Genomic DNA, 23,178 nt, shown 5'->3' on the forward strand with positions numbered 1-23,178 from the left:
ACAGAGAACAGGACCCTTTACTGTGGAACTGTTTAGGGTTTGGTTAAAACAATGTTTTGTTCGTGTTTGTTGTTATTGATCTGTGATGTCCTGATTAACCCGTGGCGCACAGCTCGATGTGATGGATCTTCTGCCGGTCGGTGTTGTGAGGAACATTAGATTCGTGAGGGTTTCAGCATGAGTGTGGAGGTTCCGGTGGGTCTCACTGACCTGCTGAAGGGTTACACGCTGGAGGTACTGAAGCAGAGACCCGCAGATCTGCTGGAGTTCGCCGTTCAGTACTTCACCTGTCTGAGGGAACAGCGGAGCTCCACCCGCAGCTGCAGCCGGTCTCCGGTGACCCGAGCGGAGGCCTTCGACCAAGATTCGGGTCAGACAGACTCCGGCGACGAGGATGAGGAGGAAGATGATGATTTTCCAGAGGATTTCACCTTCAAACGTGGGTGTAGAAGTGTTTTCATGAGTCAAATGATTCATTTCATTACTGAATAGTTGATAAATGAACAGCATATGTGTACATTACTCCTTACCTGTAGCAACCTGTATTTAAAAGTTATGACATAACTGTTGTTTTTATAACTTTTTAAAAGTGACTGATATAATTAGTTGTGAAGTAAACGTGTGTTACCTCAGACAGTAGAAGCGCGCGCTGCTCCAGTCGGGTCAACGGCTTTTGTCCATCTATTCCATTCACAAAACTAAAATAACAATAACACTAAAATAACATTAATATTCACAACTTAAAGCTGCTGTAAGCAATTCGTTTTTCATGGGAAAGTATGCAAAAACATTTCCTAACAATTAAAGATATTAATGAAATAAGTGTTGTGAGATATCTCCCTAAATGTCAATCATTGTGCTCGTTCTCATAGTGTTGTCTATGAAGAGGATTATTGAGCATGTGATTCATAGTGTCCATCAGGTGAGGGCGCTGTTGTGCCACTGTTGAGACAGACAGGAACAAGACACTTTTGCTCAGTTTGGGTCTCAAAATTATCGTTGGTGGGCGGGTTTTGGAATGAGGGGGGTGGCTAATTCAACGGCTCAGTCACGTGAAATCTTCGGAACTGTAAATCGCGAACAGCACCTTAAAATAAAATGTTTGGCTGTTGTGATAAATTAGATTTTTTTAGCAGTAGCTTCTATAACGTTTTTGAAACGTACTGATTTGAGTAGGGTTGTACGTTAAGGATAAAAGTGAGGGTTTAGTAACTAGTTACTTCTTAATTTAGTTGCACCACCAGTTCTTAAAGGAATATTCCGGGTTTAATACCGTTAATCTCAGTCGACAGCATTTGTGTCATAATGTTGATCACCACAACAATTAACTTCAACTCGTCCCTCCTTTAAATGTGTTCCAGTGAGACACTTACAATCGAAGTCTTAAGCAAGTAGGTCGTACGCTAAAGTAATAGACACATAATATTTCTCTTTAATGACCCAATAAACATAAGCTAATTTGCAAACATAAGTGTTGAAAAGTCAAAACAGATTTATAATTGAGTTTTCTCCCATCTACAGCACCTCCTCCCAGTAAACACAACAGACGAGTATCAGGTACAGTCTCATCATCTTTAGCTCGTAGTGTTGTCCATGAAGACTTCTTCAGTGTGATGTTATTGTGTTCCCGCAGTGTGCGCAGAGACCTATAACCCTGATGAAGATGAAGATGATGCTTCTGATTCAAGGGTCGTTCACCCCAAAACTGACCAGCAACGGCACAGACTACAGGAAGCGTGCAAAGACATCCTGCTGTTCAAAACACTGGAGCAGGTGTGAAGAAACGATAAACTCCCACAGCCGTTTCTAAGCCGTGTTTCTGACTGAACTAATGGACAGGTTTTCTGTGTGTCCCAGGATCAGTTTAATGAGGTGTTAGACAGCATGTTTGAGGTGCTGGTGAAGCCACAAGAGTGTATCATAAATCAAGGGGATGATGGGGATAATTTCTATGTGATTGAGAGGTGAGACTGTGTGCTTGTATGGGTTAGTTAACGTGTCTAGGGCGACTGATCTGATGCGTGTTTGTTCTCTCGTAGGGGTGTGTATGATATTGTGATACAGAAGGATGGTGTCAGTCGCTGTGTGGGTCAGTATGATAACAAAGGCAGCTTTGGTGAACTCGCCCTCATGTACAACACGCCACGAGCTGCCACGATCATGTCCACACAGGAAGGGGCGCTGTGGGCTCTGGTAAGACTCATGATGTTAGACTTCCTGTCTGTTCAGAAGAGCATAAAGCATATTCCCCAGACTTCAGTGTGCTCGAAGCTGTATGTGAACACTCCTTTATCTTCTATATCTGTAAACTATATAAATACTAAATAAACTACAATTTAATCCAACACAGTGTGATCAAACTGACAGCAGTTTAGATATTATTTTTCTGTAGTACTACTCTGGTTTCAAGTGAATATCATGCTTAAAATATTGTATAACCCATGCTTGATCAATAAAGGGTTTGTGCGGGACTGTTTTAGGAAATGAATTCCTCTTGGGAATGTTTATGGATGCACACCGGATCCTGTTTCCCATACTATTGATCAAGATAATCTTGTGTGCATATTCATCATGTTTTGTGCATTCAGGACAGGGCAACTTTCCACAGACTCATCGTGAAAAATAATGCCAAAAAGAGGAAAATGTACGAGAGTTTTATAGAGAGCGTGCCGCTACTGAAATCTCTCCAGGTGTGTGTTCAATGCTGAACTTTAATGGATGTTTAGATCCTGAAGATCAAACGCAGGATTACTGAACAATCTCTCTCCCTGTCAGTTATCGGAGCGAATGAAAATCGTTGACGTTGTGGGAATGAAAACCTTCCGAAACGGGGATCGGATTATAAGACAGGTCAGACTTCTTTAGCTTTACTTGTGTGATGTTTCTCCATTGATGTTGGGATGAATAAAGCAGCTTTGATTCACTCTCAGGGGGATGAAGCGGACTGCTTTTATATTGTGGAGTCTGGAGAAGTTCAAATCATGATCAGAAGCAAAGTAAGTTCAGTCTTCTGCTGTTTGATTCTGAACAGACTTTGCTCGTATATTGACATGCAGATGTTTGTGTCTGCAGACTCGAGCAGGTCAGAGGTCAAACGAGGAGGTGGAGATTGCCCGCTGCACCAGAGGACAGTATTTTGGGGAGTTGGCGCTGGTTACAAATAAACCCAGAGCTGCGTCTGTGTACGCATCAGGAGAGACGAGGTGTTTAGGTACAAAACTCCCCCATCAAACATGAAACAGTTTCTTCTGATCCTGACAGTTGTAAAGCAGATCCCACATAAACATGGTTATTACAAGGGAAATGTGTAACCGGAGCGTATTCAGAAATATCCTCAACACATCACCGGTTTGTGTGACTCCATGTAGGATTAAACGTTGAGTTATGTGACTTCTAAAGATCATATTGAGATCAATTCTTCATTAGAAATGTGCACCAGTTTGGGATCTGCAGAACGAGGTCATCACGGTTAAATAAAGGTCACATCATCTCTCATTTCCTCCCCTGAAACACCCTCAATTACCCCAAACACAGTGTGTGTGTGACCGTATTCTGCTTGTGATTAAAAGAGAAATATTTACATGTAAGATATGATTAGTGATAGTGGTTTCCCTATGATAATTAACACTGTGTGTGTGTGTCAGTGATTGATGTGCAGGCGTTTGAGCGTCTGTTGGGTTCCTGTAAGGAGATTCTGCAGAGGAACATCTCACACTATGAGCATCAGCTGGTCGCTCTGTTCGGATCCAGTGATGATCTCAAACACTGAAGAAACGACGTCTCAACCTGTGGTTTTATCTTGCCCCATACAGTCATCATTAGAAGTGCAACATGTGAAGTAGTAATCCTCAGCATGTCTGTTCAGAACCTTAAACTAATGAGATTCATGTACTTCCTAGCCATCACCCTCATTTATCACATATTCTGTTATCCCTGAACTCTTTGATGAATAAACACTGAAATGAAAGCCATTTTATGGACCTTTTTTATTTGAGTAAGAAAATTTGAAGTGCCCGCAACAAACTCACCAAAGAGCTGCCAGCCCTAAATTCTCAAGTATTTACATCGCAAATGTTATTTTCTGTTACCATTATTTCAATCGTCCTTCTCTTCCAGATAAAGATGAACATAAAAGGCGACTCTTTTGGGCTTAGGTCAACTTGTCCAAGGTTTTAAATATTTAAAATATTAACAGTCCGGCAATCCAGGAACTCCATAAATCCTGCACGCTTGATGCCGAGACGGCGGGCACATGAAGCATGTGGGTGATCGCAGAAATCTCCCACCGTTCCATCCTCGACATGGACACCATGATTAATTAAAAACACGTATTAGTTTGTTACAATAACTTTATGATTCTTCGAAAAAATAGACTCAAATCACCAAAATGAAGAAAATGTCAGTTCAGGTCTGTCACTTGTCCATCAAGACATCCTGATTTTTTCCATGAACGAAAGTGAAACTGATCAATAAATACAAACACTGCAGACACATGATGATTCTGTACAGAAACGCAGACAGAGGAAGCAGCCGCGGATCAGAGACACAAGAAAAGATCTGTTGACGAGTCGGAGACGTGGAAGGAGCTTTTACAGAATATAAATCTCACAGATCCGAGTCAGCTGTGGTCCTCGAGACATCCGAGCGTTCAGGGCAGCTGATCACACAGAAGTGATGACAATCATAAGGTGTGGAGAGATACTGGAGATCTGGCTGAGAAGGTCTGGAGCAAGACGAGAGAGGTGACTCTCAGAGAACTCACATGGTGGAAATATCTGCAACACGTAGGCAGGCTGCACATGGAGGGAAACGTTTGAGTTAATATGTTGACCTGGCCAAACGGATACTGTATACGTGCAATAATAGTGAAGCACTCACCAGATTGGAGCCAGGATTGGGCACATTGATGATGCCAGCAGCCAGTTTGGCCTGCAAGTAATTAATGAAGGCAGATTTGAGTGCCTGAGTCTGGTTCAGCACGTCTTCCTGGTCAAGACCGCACGGCATGGCCAACAGCAGGCAGAAATCACTCTCGCCCTGGAAACAGCACACACATTTATCTAACAACAGCACAGACAAACTAGTTGAAAATGCCTACAATTATTATACACATTATGTCTTAATAATAGATGAGTTTAATCCAGAATGTCGTGAAATTGTTTGGCACGAAGCACACAGCTACGCACCGTCATTCTGCGAGCGACTCCCTCTAACTGCTGCGCCTCTAGCCTCATCCTCTGTACAATACGGAGCATCCCTCCACTCTCTGGGACAGGCAAAGAGCGCAGCCCAAGAGCTTTGTTTCCACATAGAAAGTGCAACTGAACAGCTGCAGTGTCATTCTTCAGTGCCAGCAGGCCTTGCCACACAATTGGGTATTTCTGTACAACACAAACATAACCAGTGTATCTTTAGGGTCTCAGAGTGGCCTAGGTGTCCAAATACTTTATGGAATCACTCTGTATACTTCTCAGTAGCATTTGAGACTCACAGTCAGAAGCTGCACCATGTTCACAGGCTTCTTTCCAACCGAATCCAGTTTAGCTTCAGCCTGTGCCTGGCTCGTCTCCATTTCTTGAACACCCTTTGTTTAAAATAAAAAATAAAAGTACACATTTATTTCATAGAACCAAACAGCCCAAAGCAAGCACATATTTAAGAATAAAGAAGAATTCAAACTTACCTGTGATTGTGGGATGCTGTGGGGGGACTGGCTCATCCCCAATGGAGAACTATCAGCAAACTGAGTGTGGGCAGGCCGTAGGTTTGTGTACATGGCTGGATATTCAGGGAAGGATGCTCCAGCTCCTGCTGGCATTAGCTGGACTCTCTGAGGAGACGTCATGGGATGCATTGCACTACGAATTGCCATCATTCCTTCCTTACTAGAGGGTGATTGTGATCTATTCAACTCCGACGTTTTAGCAGGATCCTTCTCAGATACTCCTTTTGCTAACAGGTGTGGGCGAGGAGAGAGAGACGCTGCCATGCTGGTAGGGGTTGAAGGCGCTATGCTTTCAGGGATGTGTCCCTGGTGTAATTCTGCCTGTGGACGATCACTCTGCTGGTGGTGCATGAGTACTCGCATGTCTCTTGATATGTTGAATCGTTCGAGCGGTAAACCGCTGTGCAGAGCTCCACGGTATTCTGCTGGTGTGGATTCTGGTTTCAGTTGAGCAGCAGGTGGTCTTCCGAGTGCTGCGTGGAAACGTCTCGCTTCCTCCTCCCCTCCTTCATGGCTCCTTGCATTGGCTGGGATAACTTTAAGGACCATTTCCCTGTTTCCCACAGCCTGAGGAGATGTGGGACGTTGCTGGCCAGGAGGCCAAGAGGAAGCGTGGCCCTCAGAGTGAATCCCATAGTTCATCATAGAGAGAGGCGGCGTGTTCACTCTTACCTCACCCTGTGCAAGGTGTCCTATCGGGCCAACGCGGTGTGGCGACATTCTTCCGATGCTGACATGAGCATTGTGTGGAGGCATGATCACAGACTGCTCAGAGTGATGAACGGTGGGAACATACTGAGACAGAGTGGGTAATCCAGACGGAAGGACCATAGACACGCCTTTTGGAGATGAAGAGCCAATTGGAGATGATACTTTGGCAAAGGGAGAATGAGGGTGTCCAGACTTCCGTGGTGATCGCGGCTCCTGTTTAGGCTGAATGAGCGATGGAGCTCTGTCAGTGGGAGTGCCAGCCATAAACCCAACATGATTACCTGCTGCTGAGGGAAGATGTGGACTTAAAGCAGGACTAATAGTTGAGACCCAGGCAGGTTTAACACCATCCACACCCAAGGATTCCGGCCCATCTCCTTTCTTGGCATGTTTCATCACCATTGGGTATTCTGTGTGATGGTAACCCATGACCTGTGATGGGCCGGGTGTTTGTTGCAATCTTTTGACCACCCCACTTTGAACTGGAGTGTAGGGGGATTCTAACTTATCCAGAGCAGACTCTTGTTTAATTGTGGAGACATTTGGTTGTGGTTTTATGGAATGCCCATGATCTGAAGGAAGTGGGCATTTTGAAGTAGGTGGCTGGGAGGCACTATAAAGTTCCTGCTTGATCGGAGTCATGGGCACCAGTTGCTGTGACTCCATGTCCACAGCACTAGCTGGAGGGATCTGGCTGATTTTGGCACTAATACGATGCTTCCCCTCCATCTTCTGGCCAGAATGACTTAGCACCACCACTCCTTCTGATGTCTGAACTCTTAGTCCTGTACTGGAGCCTGTACTCCGAGACGTACCATCCACAATATAGCGGCCAGCATTTCCACCTTCATCTCCAACAGCTGGACAATGGTAAGTGCTGCTTTCCTCCGAGATTGGCTGGTAAATCTGTTTTGGAGGTTGCTTGTCCAGAAAGGGATTTCCAATTGAAGAATTTTGCTTCTCTTCAGATTCAGGCGGATTGCTTACTCGACTGATGACAGAGGTAGGAGTGGAAGAAATAACTGAAATCACAGACTTCTCACTGAAAATCTGCTTTGTTTCAGGGGATGGTATTGAAGCACGATGTCTAACTACAGGCTGAGATGTAACGGAGGACTGCCGGTTATCTTGAGGAACAGTCTTGCTGGTTACCAAATCATGTGAAATATCACTTTCCCTTACAGTATGACCATGCACATTACCAGATTTAGCACTCAGTTCCAACAATGGGACAGTTCTAGGCTTTGTGAGGATTTTGCGCAAATCACCCAAGTTTGTATCATGAGCTGTGGTGTCCGAGGGAAATGTTGGACTCCCCACAGGGGCTACTGATGTCACTGGAGGGGAGAAGACCCCTGCTTCTTTTGGCTGATTAAAACGGTCAGTTGGGGAAACAGAAAGTTTGCTTGGGTATGAGGACAAATTCTTAAGACAAATTCTTGTTGGAGATGAGGGAGATGTGCTCTCATATGAATAAGGCTGATATTTGGATGACGTTGGACTTCTGTTGATAGTTGGTGAGGACTTTGGTATTTCAGGGTCTGCTTTAAGAGGCAGGTCAGGTTCATTTAGAATGTCTGAAGTACAAACTGTTACATTTACACCTTGCTTGGACGAGGAAGTAATGACAACAGTGGTACTTGTTGGTGATTTTTCTGTGACAGAAGGAAGTTCTGCAGGTGTGGATTCTGGTGACTTCACAGGGATGCTCTCAATGTCCAACACTTTATCTTTGATGGGCTTTTTGCTTCCAGCACCCTTTTGGCTTTTAGCCCTCTTTGAGGCTTTAGCTCTACCTTTACACCCCTTTTTGGGAGTGGTTGTGGTCTCTTCCTGAACAACAGCTGTGTTGACAGAGGTTTCTGACACTTCTGAATCTAAAACGGAGCTAATGACTTGTGGAAGCCCGCATGATGTTTCCTCTGATGTAATGGAATCAATGGCAGCAGCAAGCTCAGTTTCACTGGATGGGATGTTGGGCTTTTCTTCTTCTGAGTCACGCTCTGGTTCCCCAGCAAGTTCGGTTAATGGACGTTGTATTTTAGTCAGGTTGCTTTTAAATTGAGGAGAATCTTCTGTCAGCTTTGCAATATTCTCAACAGCTTGCTCAAGCTCCAGCTCTCGAGACAGCGAGGTACCCTGTGGAGCAGTGGGCAAAGCCTCACTTTCACTATTAACATCCTCATTAATAACATCATTTTCCAATTTAGCTTCTAATAACTGCTCCTTTGAAGACATATCAGGTGGACTCTTTTTGGAAAAATCATCATTTACGGTTTCATCTTCACTTGTTTGAAGCATTGCTTTTACCTCTGTCACATCAAGGCGAATTCTAAGGTTTTTAAGAACAAGAGGGTTTTCTTCAGTTATGAGTTTAGAACTTTCTGACATTTTCTCAATTTTGTCTTTTTTTCCAAGTCCAGGTGCTAACGACACATGCACTGGACTTAATCCTTTTTGCGTTTGAGGTGAAAGTTTGCCCTTACCCACTTTGGAAACCCCCTCATTGCTTATCTCATTGCCATCGGACTCTTTGGTCTCAGTTGACTTTGAACGTTCACCTCTTCCTGCTGGTGCATCCTCTGCTTGGCGCCGGTTCTTGGGGGGGCGTCCACGTCTTGAGTTTGTTGGTGTAGATAGGGTCTCTACATCAGATCCCACATCTTTGTCTCCACCACGCTTCCGTGCAACACGAGGCGATTCTGCATCTTTCACAGTCTGTGGAGCAGATTCATCTTCAATTGGGGTAGCATAGACAGAACGTACATTCCTACGCCTTGCCCTAACCGGCACTGTATTTTGCTCTTGTTCCATATCCAAGCTGTGCACAGGAGACTTACTAATCGACTTAGAATCAAATAGTGCCTTGGATGCCTCTCCTCTTGGAGAAGATGAGCGCTTCAGTTTTTCCTTATCAATGCGCTCACTTTTGCGGGTGCTCTGTTTGTCTGGGGTAGCAGGCATAGACATAGCGGTTACCGGTGTGGGAAGTGAAGTCTTGGCCTTTTTATACCTTGATTTTGGAGTGGGTGAAACAGCTTCTTCAACTGCATAATTATCACCACTCTTCTGATCAGCTGTATTGACAGATTCCACCTCTGCAATGGTTGGCTCAGGTACTTTTTCTAATTCCTTTTCAGGTTCCTCAGTAGAGCTATGTGAGGGGGAATACTGTAATTCAGGAAACTTAATTTGAGGCTTAGTCTCTGGTTGTGTGTTACTTATTGATGTGTCACTGCTTGAGAGCTGTTTTATAACAACTTTATTGGCATCATGAGCACTTTCAAATTCATTAGTCTTTAATGACAGTGCCATGTCATCAACCGGAGTCTTTGGCTTTGGGCATTCTGAAGAATTAGACACTGAGGGTTGCTCAAACATAGGCTGTGAAGGCTGAGCTAAGGGTTGTTCAGGCTCTTTTTCTTCCTCTTTTATGGAATGCTCAAGCAATTTATGGGAAGAAGCATCAACACATTCCATTTCTACTGATGACAAGGATTCTTTGACCATCAAAACAGGAGATGATATTTGAGCGGCTTGGACAGGACTAGTCTGAGGGTCCTGAACAAGGCTAACTGATGTGCTCTCAGTTTGGTGGATATTGGGTTCGGTTGCATTCTGTTGCTCTTGTGCTTGTTCTTCCTCAGGTATTTTACCTAATCTGGTTCCATCTGTGCTTTCTTCTTGCTTGGTATCTTGAAGGCATTGTTCTTTAGTCTTCTGCTGCTGCAACTTTGTCAGCTCTACAAAAAGGTTATGGAAAAGAACAACTGGTTCTGGGTCAGGCTGCCCCTCAGCTGGACCTTGCTGAGAATACAGATATCCAACACCCTGTTCAGGGTCCTCATGCTTTTTTTCCAGATGTTGGAGACGCCTTGAATCTTGCTCAAAAATAGAACTGTGGAGAAAGCGTGATGCAAACAACTCTCGTCGCTCCTGTTCTTCTGGCTTTGGATCTTCTTTCCTGTCATCCATTTTGTCCTCAGACTCACTTCGAATTTTCTTCTTCTTCAGGTACCATGAGGGTGTTGGTCGTGGTGTTTGCTCCACCTTTTCTGTGTCCTGTCTACTTCTGAAACTGGCAAAATGTGAATCATAGTCAAGGAAAGACCAATTGTCTTCCCTTGAGGAGGACAAAGACTTTGCACGCTCTAACAAAGCTTTAGTATCTGGTGTGATCTGATCATCTGCAAAAGAACGGAATTTGTGTCTCTCCAGAGCGGTTAGTTTAGACTCTGACAATCTTTCTGAACAATGTCTTTCTGAAAAAGAAACTGATGTTGAGGGCATAGGAGAGATGGGTTTATTTTCATGATCCTCTTCAGAGTCTGAACGCACTTCACCAGGCTCCAAGTCAGGCCAAAGTCCATAATCCATGTATTTCTGATTGAGACGCCTTTTCTCAGAGCTTCTTGGAAAGTCTGGCAACAAGTCTTGCTTTAGTCGACTATCCCAGCATCTTTGCTGCTCATCTTGTATAGATGTATTTATCTTCGACATCTGTGGTGTATACATCTGTTTACCAGCAACATCCAGATCTGGCAGAACATTATCCTCAGGTCTAGATGGTTCTTTTATCTCTTTAACAATCATTTGACCATGAGTGTCCATATATTCTTCCTCTCTTTGTTGAGGGGTATGCTGAAATCTTGGGGAGTTTGCGTTATTCCACTCAGTCTCTTCACTTTTTTGCCTGGATGTTCGGTATATCCGCTCTCTCTTAGAGACAATCTCCATGTCAAATGACTCTTGTTTCTTGCTTTTACTTGGGGGAGAACTATCAGTGACATCCTGTGGAGGCTTGCCTACCTCATGCACCAGGCTACGATGTTCAAGATCTTCTGCATCTAAACCCTGAGAAGTTTCTGGTTTTCCTGGTTTATCAGACTCGTGAAGCTGTTGGCGTAGCCTACGATTTTGCTCCATTTGTTTGCGATAGCTCTGGGAAAGGTCAATATTCTCTAGATACTCATCCCTTAATTTTTTGTCCTTATCGGATGCTCCATCGTTTGAATATCGTCTTGATATACGAGGCCCAGGGAAAGTTTTTGAGTCTAAAGCATCAACCTCAGGGAATTCGCCTGTTCGCACTGATGGGCCCAGAGATGTACCCCTCATACTGATATCAAACTCTTCCCTTTCACTGTAATGAGAACTCATCCTCGATTTGGAATGTTCTCTTTTTTGAGCCTCTTTCTCCGTTTTTAAATCAATATCTGTCTCTTTTACAAATCCTGTGTTTGCAACAAAGTCAGCCGGATGGCTAATCCCAGAACCTGGATCATCCTCTAACCGTGCCCTTTTCTGTCGTACAGTTTTCCCACTGGGATCACCAAACCGTCTCTTTCTTGCTGCAAGTCTGTCAGAATCCAAAAGGGAATCTTTACCATCACTACCAGAGTCAGACTTTAAGTGTTTTCTTGTTTTTCCTTTGCCATCCCTGTCCAATGACTCACTTTTACCCTGATCAAGACGCTCTCCCTTTTGCGACTCTAGGCGAGTCACATGGTCAGCAGGGGAGGGATCATTGTCCACTTTATTCTTTTGTCTTTCTTGGCATTCTACATCTAAAGCTTTTGTCTTTCCAGAACCTAATTCCAGACTAGCCTCTCTATCTGCTTCAGAATGAGGTACACTGGGTGACTGAACTTTCCCTCTCCTCTGCTTGGCTTTCTCTCCCTTCTCCCTGTTGGACTTGTCTTTGCGTCTGCCACGCTTCTTGTTCTCTGCCCCACTCAAACGCTCGGCCTCAGTCTGCTCTACTTCTGGCTCCAGCCCTTCAGCTTTGTAATCGACTGGCGATTTTTCTGACTTCTCAAATTGAGGTGGAGGTGGAGATAAAGAGCTGCAGCTTCCCGATCTCTCAGAAGAGTGTTTGTATACACATCTTTCAGATTCACGTGATACATGATCAGATGCTGAGGGTGAAGCAGATGGAGTTAAGGGGCGGCGCTGATGAGATGGGCTCCATCTGCTGCGATCTGCCTCAAAGCGTTCCCGCTCCCGCTCACGTTCCCGCTGGATATAGCTGTACTTTCTGATATCTTCAAAAGGGTCTCTATAATCTCTGTATTCACGTGGATCCTCATGATAACGGGGATCAAAGTGTTCCCCTTGGTAATGGTCCAATTCTGCATAGCGATCTCGGCTGCGACCAGGGTATTCTCGACGGGGGTCTTCAGAGTAATTGCCAGGAGTCCTTACATTCTCATAATATGCTCTTTCTGTTGAAAATTCATGATACGGTGGTCTCCGCTCATCTCTGGAGAGTAAAAAAAGGAATTGGGGGCAATAATGAATACATCATAAAACAAACTGTAGGCATGAATTATAGTTTCAATGCTTTTTACACATTTCTTTCCACACTAATTGCAGCACTCACCTCCTTTCTGTTGGAATATCATAGAAGTCACGGATGTCCTGCCCTGATGCCTGCATAGAACGGTAGAAAGCCATTTGACTCTCCTGACTGGCAAAATCAACCTGCATGTAAGAAGCAAACATGTTATATATACAAATAGCTATATTACTCTATACACTATTATAAAAACTATTCCTAGTAACCAAGTACCTTAATTTTGTTTCCTCCGATCTTCCATCCTTTGGTTTCCCTAACAGCCGCTTGGGCAAAATCAGTGTTGTTGTACAGAATGAGAGCCATTCCCTTTAACCTATCAAATACAACCTGGGAAAGAAGCAAATAGTTAGCCTCCACACAAAGCCAATATGAATCCAGAAAATGTGCCTATCACAAACACGGGCTTCCTAGTTGCTTGAACCCTACCTTGACGACGGGTCCATAGCGACAGAAGTGTCGTGTGAGGTACTGTTCTGTGATATTTGAGGTCAGTCCATCTAACCACACACATGCAGTTGGCATGCTCTTCCCAAAACCAAGCTGTAATCAAGTACAAACAAACATTAGAAAACATCCAATCCACTATGACAGATAGTAATTTTTCCTAACTAACTTAACTCCTATGACCTATATTATTTACTTGAAGTACACCTTGATATTTTTAAGTAATGGCAACTTTTAATAATTGGACTCTGCATGTGCACTTCATTTTTTTATTCTTGTTAAATTTAGTGAACTTTTTATATTTACATTTTACTTTCTGATCATTCAAAATTAAGATGGACATTTGAATTTATCCAATGTTTTAAAAATGTGGTAAATAAATAGAAACATTTCAGTTATGCAACCTTTTCAAAGTTACTCAAACCTGCTGCAGTTCCCTTACAAACTCCCATTTGAAAACCCTGGCATAAACAGCTACACTTTGGCAAGAAAGCATCTGCCAAGAACATATATGTAAATACCTTAAGTCGGTTGGCACCAAGATACTCTCCATCCATTTTCTTAATGGCTTTACAAACACTTGCAATATCAGAGTACTGAACAAATGCATACTGGGGAATGCCATTAACCCTCTTGATGTCAATATCCTGAAATCAATAAAAAAATACATCATCTCTCAATATTTTTCAGCCCATTGATGATATTTGATATATCCCTAGATAATTATGTATTTGCTATAAAATGGCTCAATAGTGATATTTTGTTTAAATCAGAGGAACCATAATTTTATCCAAACAGCCATTATTGCAAAGTAGATTCATTATTTAAAAGGCAATGAATAAAAATCTATTTAAAAATAATGAAGGCATGCTTCTCACAGTTTTTCATTAAATTAACTCGGGAGTTTAATTTAATAATTTTCATTGATATGCAGTTTTATATATATTTTTTATATAAAATGATACATAGAATCTTAATAAAAAACATTATTTACCTTCGCACATAGCCCATGTTTACCGGTCTTTAATTGCAGCCTTTTGCGGTTTAATAATCACATATGACCATTCGCCATATTGCTGCTGTTTTGAGAAATTGTGCAGTCCTGAAGGATCATGAAATTAGTCTACTGTTGGCCTTTATGAAAGTTAAAGAGGCCCCATTATGCTTTAGGGGATTCTACCTTTCCTTTAGTGTGTAATATAGCTGTTTGTGCAAGTAAAGGTTTGTAAAGTTACAAAGTAACTTTAGAGTTCGTAATTGGAGTGGTGGTGGCGTAGTGGGCTTAAGCACATAACTGGTAATCAGTAGGTTGCTGGTTTGATCCCCACAGCCACCACTATTGTGTCCTTGAGCAAGGCATTTAACTCCAGGTTGCTCCGGGGGGATTGTCCCTGTAATAAGTGCACTGTAAGTCGCTTTGGGTAAAAGCGTCTGCCAAATGCATACATGTATAACGTAAAATGTAGTTACAAAGCACAAAGTCCACTCCAAAGGGAGTTACCCTCTCCCACAGAAAACCCTTCTCAAGAACTACACGAAACACCTGGTGTGCAGTCCAGACATTACCTTCATGACATAGATACGGCACTATGTAACACATTGGCATAATGCCCGCCTAAGGGCTACTTTTAAGCTGAAACTTGTCATGGTAAGGGCCGTTACATTTCCGACACACACTCCAAGCCGTTGACCAATCACAACAGACTGGGCCAGCTGACCAATCAGAGCAGACTGGGCTTTTCGGAAAGGAGGATTTAAAGAGACAGGAGCTACAACAGAGCATTTCAGACAGAGGGTGAAGTGCTGCAGCAATGTACAGTATGAGAAAAATAATGTGTTTTTTGAACATTAAAGCATGTAAACCTATTCTAGCAGACCTCCAAAATAAAATGATGAACCAGTAAATGAGCATAATATATCTTTAATGAAGGACATTTAAATCATTGCGATATTCACAGCAACAAGACTATCTCGTGAATCTTCAATATATCCCCCAGCCCTAATAGGTTACAACAGGGCTCCAGACTAACATTTGAGAGAGGTAGCACCAGTGCCACCAAGTTCTACAGATGGTTGCACCAGCACCTGAGTTGGTCACGGGGGGGCGTTTCCTAACCAGACACGACGCCGCAGTATACACTAAAATGAAACGGTCAGATGGAACAGTCTGTTTATTGAATGTACCTCATTTTGTCCAGCTATGGACATACACTTTCTACGACAAATCTCATGGGGATAGTACACAATCACACACATTCACAGGGCAAAGTTACTTTATGAATCACATCAAAATTCTGCCCATTACCATTTTTTATGTTCACGCACTCACATAGTACTTTGTTGTCATTTAGTCAATCTCCATGTGCCAGAGAAGCAGAGAGAAAGTCAAAATGAGCCACCGGTGTGTGCGTGAGAGTCTGTGTGTGTGTGTCTATAGCGCTCTGGTTGAAGAGAACTTTTCAGTGCCGTTTAGAAATACAATATAATATGTTTAAACGTAATATAATATGTTTAATCATCAGCACATTATGGGTTTTCATAGAGGTTTTAAACAAATAATCAATGCAGAATCCACGACCCAGCCCGTGTTTCTCGCAGTGCTGTTTTATGATGATCTGCGGGGCCAAGCGCTCGAGACCGGTCCACGTGTAAATGCCCGTCTCTGCGCTGATCTGTCCATTGAGCCGCACTGACTGATCCAGGTAGAGTCGTTTCCTTTCGCGTTTTGAACATTTCAGTTTGATATTTCTCATACGCAACCAAAAATGACAGCGCACAATCAGAAAGTCGGCCAACTTTGTAGTCTGGGCAGTGGGGGCTCAGTGGTCGAGGCTCAGGGTTATTGACCAGAAGGTCGGGGGTTCAAGTCCCAGCACCACCAAGACGCCACTGTTGGGCCCTTGAGCAAGGCACTTAACTCCAGGTTGCTCCGGGGAGATTGTCCCTGTAATAACTGCACTGTAAGTCGCTTTGGATAAAAGCGTCTGCCAAATGCATAAATGTAAATGTAGTCGCACCAGTGCGAATAGCACTGTTAGGAAAAATGGTCACAAAATGCGACCATTTCGTCGCAGTCTGGAGCCCTGAACAAGTATAAAAACACCTAACCATAAGTCCAATTGGTGATGGAAAACTGTATTTCAACACTACGAGCTCAAAACATCAAATCTTACCACTATCTCTCCAAACCGCTGGAAGACATCAAGCAACTGCTGATAATTAGTCGTCTTCTCCAGATTTCCTATAAACAATGTACGGGTGGCCTTTGGATGAAACTCATCAATACGTCCGTCCAGGGGCCGAAACTCATTCTCACTTTCCGTCTCTGTTAAAGGTGAAATTGACAGAATCTACTAACCTCAGCTAGGATTTATAAGTAAAACAACATGTTATTGCGACAGATGCTCACCAGGGCCGTTCCAGGCAGTCACCTCAATCAGCATCCCAAAGAAGAGCTTTCCCTTGGACACATTGAGAGCTTTTTCCTGGTCCTCCTGTTGTCTGAAGAACACTAAGCCGTAACGCTCTTCTGAAGCTCCATGGATCTGCACTGATGTCACTTTACCATACTTCTTAAACTCGTGAAAAAGCCCATCTTTCAAGCTCGTATCTGGGAAGTAAAGCACAGACAAGGTCAGAAATAGTAGAAATGCACCAGAGAAGCATTTCTCAATCTAACACACTGATTCAACTCATCAGCTCTTTAATAGAGTGACCCTTGACCTGAACTGGATGTGACAAATTAAAGTTGCCTCCAACCAGAATTGCAAAAATAATTACTGTTTTACTTCAAGATGAAATTAACCTACAAATGGTTTTCTTCGGTTAACGTGCATTAAATAAGAAATAAACCTTAAGAAATCACCTGTGGATCGTGTTGGGAGGTTCTGGACTCTGATCCCAAAGCTCCTTCGAGGCTCATCAGAGTCCAGAGTGAGCATAGGAGGAGCCGGAGGAGCATGTGTGGCTGCAGACTGAAGAGAGCGTGCTCGAGATCCTTCACTAGAGCTGCTGTTTGAATCACTGCTGCCAGACAAGAGACAAACCTCTTTAGCACACAATCCTACATGCATTCATTAAATATATAATCTGCATGTGCTGGATGCTTCAAAGTGAATGTGCAGCACTATGTTCTGTCTGTAGTGCAATATATGTACTCGGATATGAGCAGTTCTGCTATCTAGGGGTGCTTTAAGTCTGCTTATACACAGAGCACATTATATTGAAAAATGTAAATGATGACCGAGGCTAAATTAAAGAATAACTACTCCTTTGACAAACCCTAACAACAGATGAGAAACTGCACTTTTACAATGTATAGGCAAACACGAACAACTTTTGTTCAGCTTTTATAACTTGTGAAATGATTACTGAACACTGTAATGTCAAACATTCAGTCAAAACATCCAGATCGGACATAATGTGTGGTGGTGGTGGCGTAGTGGCTAAAGCACAGGGCTGTTAATCAGAAGGTCACAGGTTCTAACCCCACGGCCACCACCTGTAAGACACTTAACTCCAGGTTGCTCCGGGGGGATTGTCCCTGTAATAAGTGCACTGTATTATACACTGGTACTCAGAAGGTTGCTGGTTTGATCCCCACAGTCACCACCATTGTGTCCTTGAGTAAGACACTTAACTCCAGGTTGCTCCGGGGGGGATTGTCCCTGTAATAAGTGCACTGTATAATACACTGGTACTCAGAAGGTTGCTGGTTTGATCCCCACAGTCACCACCATTGTGTCCTTGAGTAAGACACTTAACTCCAGGTGGCTCCGGGGGATTGTCCCTGTAATAAGTGCACTGTAAGTCGCTTTGGATAAAAGCGTCTGCCAAATGCATAAATGTAAATGTAAATGTGTCATGTGTTGTTGGCAAGGTCTCAACAAGTAGAACAAGCACACCCAGACCAAAGAATTGAGCAAAAACCAAGAATGTGCATTGTGCAAGCAAACACATAACTTACAAGTTATTCACAAATGTGACTTTTTTTCACAGTATGACAAGCTCAGATGGTTCTGATTAAAACAAACACAATGTGATATGATGTATCGATCTCAGGAAGTGGCAGTGAAGTCATCAGGGTCATAACATCGCTCTCTGTAAAACTAGATCATCACCATAGAAGAGACACTTTCCCGTTTCTTTAGTGTTCTTGATCTGATTCAATTATGAACAGCAAAAAATAGGTGTCATTGAAAATACTGGAAAATGTTGTCTCATTTACAGACATTTATTAAAGCGCTCATCTGTGACCGATACACACTACAACTTCTAAAACGTGAATACAATCATAACGGCAACTGTAACGGACGTGACATTTGCAGTGAAAATGTGGAATTAAACTTCTCATAGAAAGTACTCAGTACCAGATTAAACACTGTCTGGACAAAAACAAAGTTTCATACTTTTTGTTGGACCGCTTTAGCTTTGATTACGGTGTGCATTCGTCGTGGCATTTTTTCAACAACCTTATGCAACGTCACAACATTTATTTCTGTCCAGAGTTACATTCATTTTTGAGATCTTGTATTGATGACGGTGAAGTCTCAATCAGTTAGGGTTAAAAGAACTGTTGCCAGCTGAAACATTAATCACTGCAATAATGATCACTGGCTTATCCTGTTAACTGTCACTCCCCTTTTAATATACGGTCATGAAAAGCATTTTAGACCCATTTTTGACTGGGCTACCCGGCCGTCCATTAATAAAATGCCCCGTCAAAGCAGGTTAGGACAAAAACTCTGTTTAATGGAGAAGATGCCTTTTCTGTTGGGTTTTCTAAAATTAGCAATACAAATGTCTGCGAGAACCTTATTTTTGACAGACCCATGTATTTGAAAGACAGATAATATATTTTCATTGTATGTATATTGTTATTATAGTGTTTATATTACCATTTTATTTTTATATTAGTATTTTATAGCATATTAAAATTGACTGATTCATATAGTAGAGAATAAGTGTATAGAGCTCCCCCCTGATAGTTGACCAAACGTTAGTGGATGAGAAGAGTCTTGGTGAACCAGGTTTTGATAGGCAGGAAAAACCTCCACAGGAAAACGCCGAACACTGGTATTAGCGCTGGTTGGACGCTAGGTGGTACTATGGGGTAATTTTTGTTAAGCAGGGTTAGGGTTAAGCCTACACAATAAAGCAAGATACCTTGATTTCAAAGTTTGAACTTAATTTTGTATTTATTTTAACTAAAAATTCAAATGAAACTGGAAAATAAATTGCATTTAAAATGTGTGTTGATCAACATTTGAAAGATGTCTTTACAACAGTTGTGAACATCTCTCTGGCAAAGCACCTGCATCATCTGTGCATTATCTACCGGACAGGTAATTCGTTGTCCAGGAAAATATATGTGTGTGAATAAATTAATTTTGTTCCCTCCTTCACAAGAGGTGATTTAAGCAATTTTGAGCGTGGCATGGTTGTTGGTGCCAGACGGGCCGGTCTGAGTATTTCACAATCTGCTCAGTTACTGGGATTTTCATGCACAACCATTTCTAGGGTTTACAAAGAATGGTGTGAAAAGGGAAAAACATCCAGTATGCGGCAGTCCTGTGGGCGAAAATGCCTTGTTGATGCTAGAGGTCAGAGGAGAATGGGCCGACTGATTCAAGCTGATAGAAGAGCAACTTTGCCTGAAATAACCACTCGTTACAACCGAGGTATGCAGCAAAGCATTTGTGAAGCCACAACACACACAACCTTGAGGCGGATGGGCTACAACAGCAGAAGACCCCACCGGGTACCACTCATCTCCACTACAAATAGGAAAAAGAGGCTACAATTTGCAAGAGCTCACCAAAATTGGACAGTTGAAGACTGGAAAAATGTTGCCTGGTCTGATGAGTCTCGATTTCTGTTGAGACATTCAGATGGTAGAGTCAGAATTTGGCGTAAACAGAATGAGAACATGGATCCATCATGCCTTGTTACCACTGTGCAGGCTGGTGGTGGTGGTGTAATGGTGTGGGGGATGTTTTCTTGGCACACTTTAGGCCCCTTAGTGCCAATTGGGCATCGTTTAAATGCCACGGCCTACCTGAGCATTGTTTCTGACCATGTCCATCCCTTTATGGCCACCATGTACCCATCCTCTGATGGCTACTTCCAGCAGGATAATGCACCATGTCACAAAGCTCGAATCATTTCAAATTGGTTTCTTGAACATGACAATGAGTTCACTGTACTAAAATGGCCCCCACAGTCACCAGATCTCAACCCAATAGAGCATCTTTGGGATGTGGTGGAACGGGAGCTTCGTGCCCTGGATGTACATCCCACAAATCTCCATCAACTGCAAGATGCTATCCTATCAATATGGGCCAACATTTCTAAAGAATGCTTTCAGCACCTTGTTGAATCAATGCCACGTAGAATTAAGGCAGTTCTGAAGGCGAAAGGGGGTCAAACACAGTATTAGTATGTGTTCCTAATAATCCTTTAGGTGAGTGTATATATATATATATACACACACAATCTCACAATATCCAATTACATGGGAAACCTCGGGGCTGAGGGATTGGTGAATATTTTTGATTTAGTCATTTTGCATTGAAAATGTAATTAATTTATTTAAAAAATGAAAAACTTAAATCAAATACATTTCTAAATTCAAATTGCACTCCAAACAAAAATGCAAATAAATAAATAATAAAGTGATAAAAGAATAATATATAGAGGTCGACCGATATATATGTTTTGCCGATTAATCGGCACCGATAATGATTTCTGGAACTATCGGTTATCGGCAAAAATCCACACCGATAATTGTGTCCCGTTGTGTCCGGTGCTGGAGCAGCTGGGAAGGGTCTGCTGTCGTTACACAGTATGAGAGCGCCCTCTAGAGGCAAAATAAAAACTATAACTGATGCCTCGTGGTGGTTGGAGACTGCAGCATGGAGCTGAACAATGCAGATTTAAAAACACCAACAACTAAAAGATATGTTTACAGTACATGTCATATCATTATAAAGTAATTAATGTCTTGAATAGATGCTGCATTAATAGAGAACAGCAGTATGTTTACAGACCAGACTGAGAGGACGCTAACATTAACGCTAACCTCAAGCGGTTAGAACAATGTGACAAAAAATAAAACAATGTATTACCATCTATTTGCATTCGTTTATATCAGTCACGTTTATGCTTTAGCCAGCTAAATTGTATATTTAAAGGTGGTGAGAGATTTGAGAAAAATATCTTCATGCAGTCATACATAAATTAGAGACACATCTGATTTTAATTCATTTTTTATCCTCACAGTAATACGTATTTGTCATTTTGATTAGATAAATCATCAAGTGATCATTGTGTGTGTTTGTCTGCGTGTGTGTCTGTCTGTCTGTGCGTGCGTGCGTGCGTGCGTGCCTGTGACTGTATGTGTGCGTCCGTCCGTCCGTCCGTCCATGTGCATCTGTCTGTCTGTCTGTCTGCGCGTGTCCGTCCATGTGCGTCCGTATGTGTGTCTGTCTGTCTGTGTCCGTGTCTGTCTGCGCGTGTCCGTCCGCGTGCGTGCGTCCGTCCGTGCGTGCGTGTGTGCGTCTGCCTGGCTGTGTCTGTCTGTGAGTGCGTGTGGGTCTGTGACTGTGTCTGTCTGTGTGTGTCCATGTCGGTTTGTATGTGTGCGTGCCTTTGTGTGTGTGTGTGTGTGTGTGAGTGTGCGTACGTCTGTCTGCGCGTGTCCATTCATCTGCATGCGTGCGTCCGTCCAACGGTGTTTGCGTCTGCGTGCGTCTGTCTGTCTATCCATCTGGCTGTGTGCGTGTGTCTGTCTGTCTGTGTGTGTGTCTATGTCTGTGTGTACGTGTGCGTGTCTGTCTGTCTGTCTGTGTGTGCGTGGGCCTGTGACTGTATGTGTGCGTCTGTCTGTCTGCGCGTGTCCAATCGTCTGCGTGCGTCCGTCCAGCTGTGTTTGTGTCCGTGCGTCTGTCTGTCGGTCCATCTGGCTGTGTGCACAGCTGTCTGTGCGTGTCCGTCTACCGCACGTCCGTCTGTGTGTGTCTGTCTGTGCGCCCGTCTGTCTACCGCGCGTCCTTCCATCTGCGTGCGTGCGTGTGACTGTGTCTGTCTGTGTGTGTGGCCGCGCGCGCGCACGTCTGTCTGTCTGTCTGCGCGTGTCCGTTCGTCTGCGTGCGTCCGTCCGACTGTGTTTGTGTCTGCGTGCGTCTGTCTGTCTGTCCATCTGGCTGTGTGCATGTGTCTGACTGCGTCCGTCCGTGTGCATCTGTCTATCCGTCTGTCTGTCTGCGCACGTCCGTCTGTGTGTGTCGGTCTGTCTGTCCGTCCATCTGGCTGTGTGTGTCTGCGTCTGTCCTTCCATGTGCATCTGTCTGTCTGTCTGTGCGCCCGTCTGTCTACTGCGCGTCCTTCCATCTGCGCGCGTCCGTCTGGGGGTGTGGGTCTGTGACTGTCTCTGTCTGTCTGTGACTGTGTGTGTCTCTGTCTGTCTGTCTGTGTGTGTGCCTGTCTGTAACTGTGTCTGTGTAGGTGTCTCTGTCTGTGTGCCTCGGTCTGTCTGTCTGTCTGTGCACATGTGATGAGTTTCTTTGAGAATCGAGTTAGGTATTTGATATCAATCTGTCCTTTGAAAATCTAATTTCCAAAGTTTGTAGCACAGCATTCTTCCACCTCAGAAATATTGCTAAATGAAGGCATATGCTCTCTGTTGCTGATGCCGAAAAACTAATTCATGCGTTCATGACCTCAAGACTAGAATATTGTAATGCATTACTGGGAGGATGTCCAGCAAGATCAATAAATAAACTTCAATTGGTTCAAAATGCAGCAGCCAGAGTGCTGACGAGAACCAAGAAATATGATCATATTAGCCCCATTTTATCATCGTTACATTGTTACCTGTTCAATTCCGTATTAATTATAATAATCTGTAACTACATACAAAGCTTTGAATGTCTCCGCAGTA

At 43.2% G+C, this 23,178-nt stretch overlaps 2 protein-coding genes across 5 annotated transcripts in view; one reads left to right on the forward strand and one right to left on the reverse strand.

The window, feature by feature from the left end:
* The window catches only part of prkar2ab (protein kinase, cAMP-dependent, regulatory, type II, alpha, B), a 7,027-nt gene extending 3,062 nt beyond the window's left edge, over window positions 1-3,965 (forward strand). The window contains exons 2-11 of one of the 2 annotated variants that reach the window (XM_052121736.1): window positions 113-439; window positions 1,522-1,557; window positions 1,634-1,773; window positions 1,858-1,964; window positions 2,040-2,193; window positions 2,589-2,690; window positions 2,776-2,850; window positions 2,931-2,996; window positions 3,073-3,211; window positions 3,645-3,965. In XM_052121736.1, the coding sequence (XP_051977696.1) occupies window positions 178-439; window positions 1,522-1,557; window positions 1,634-1,773; window positions 1,858-1,964; window positions 2,040-2,193; window positions 2,589-2,690; window positions 2,776-2,850; window positions 2,931-2,996; window positions 3,073-3,211; window positions 3,645-3,769 (1,206 nt within the window). In that variant the 5' untranslated portion in view covers window positions 113-177 and the 3' untranslated portion in view covers window positions 3,770-3,965. Of the gene's footprint in view, window positions 440-1,521; window positions 1,558-1,633; window positions 1,774-1,857; window positions 1,965-2,039; window positions 2,194-2,588; window positions 2,691-2,775; window positions 2,851-2,930; window positions 2,997-3,072; window positions 3,212-3,644 lie in introns of both variants that reach the window. The other variant, XM_052121735.1, reaches the window with a different exon arrangement.
* An 8-nt stretch (window positions 3,966-3,973) lies between these two features.
* The window catches only part of LOC127639618 (msx2-interacting protein-like), a 29,753-nt gene continuing 10,548 nt past the window's right edge, over window positions 3,974-23,178 (reverse strand). For 2 of the 3 annotated variants that reach the window (XM_052121734.1, XM_052121732.1), the window contains exons 4-15: window positions 17,104-17,264; window positions 16,648-16,848; window positions 16,412-16,563; window positions 13,760-13,885; window positions 13,221-13,334; window positions 13,008-13,121; window positions 12,819-12,919; window positions 5,684-12,698; window positions 5,492-5,584; window positions 5,187-5,381; window positions 4,879-5,037; window positions 3,974-4,793 (exon numbers count right to left, since the gene is read on the reverse strand). In XM_052121734.1, coding sequence (XP_051977694.1) covers window positions 4,662-4,793; window positions 4,879-5,037; window positions 5,187-5,381; window positions 5,492-5,584; window positions 5,684-12,698; window positions 12,819-12,919; window positions 13,008-13,121; window positions 13,221-13,334; window positions 13,760-13,885; window positions 16,412-16,563; window positions 16,648-16,848; window positions 17,104-17,264 — 8,563 coding nt within the window. In that variant the 3' untranslated portion in view covers window positions 3,974-4,661. The remainder of the gene's footprint in view (window positions 4,794-4,878; window positions 5,038-5,186; window positions 5,382-5,491; window positions 5,585-5,683; window positions 12,699-12,818; window positions 12,920-13,007; window positions 13,122-13,220; window positions 13,335-13,759; window positions 13,886-16,411; window positions 16,564-16,647; window positions 16,849-17,103; window positions 17,265-23,178) is intronic. The other variant, XM_052121733.1, reaches the window with a different exon arrangement.

The sequence above is a fragment of the Xyrauchen texanus genome, chromosome 48 (genome assembly GCF_025860055.1).
Source record: "Xyrauchen texanus isolate HMW12.3.18 chromosome 48, RBS_HiC_50CHRs, whole genome shotgun sequence".
Taxonomy (NCBI): domain Eukaryota; kingdom Metazoa; phylum Chordata; class Actinopteri; order Cypriniformes; family Catostomidae; genus Xyrauchen; species Xyrauchen texanus.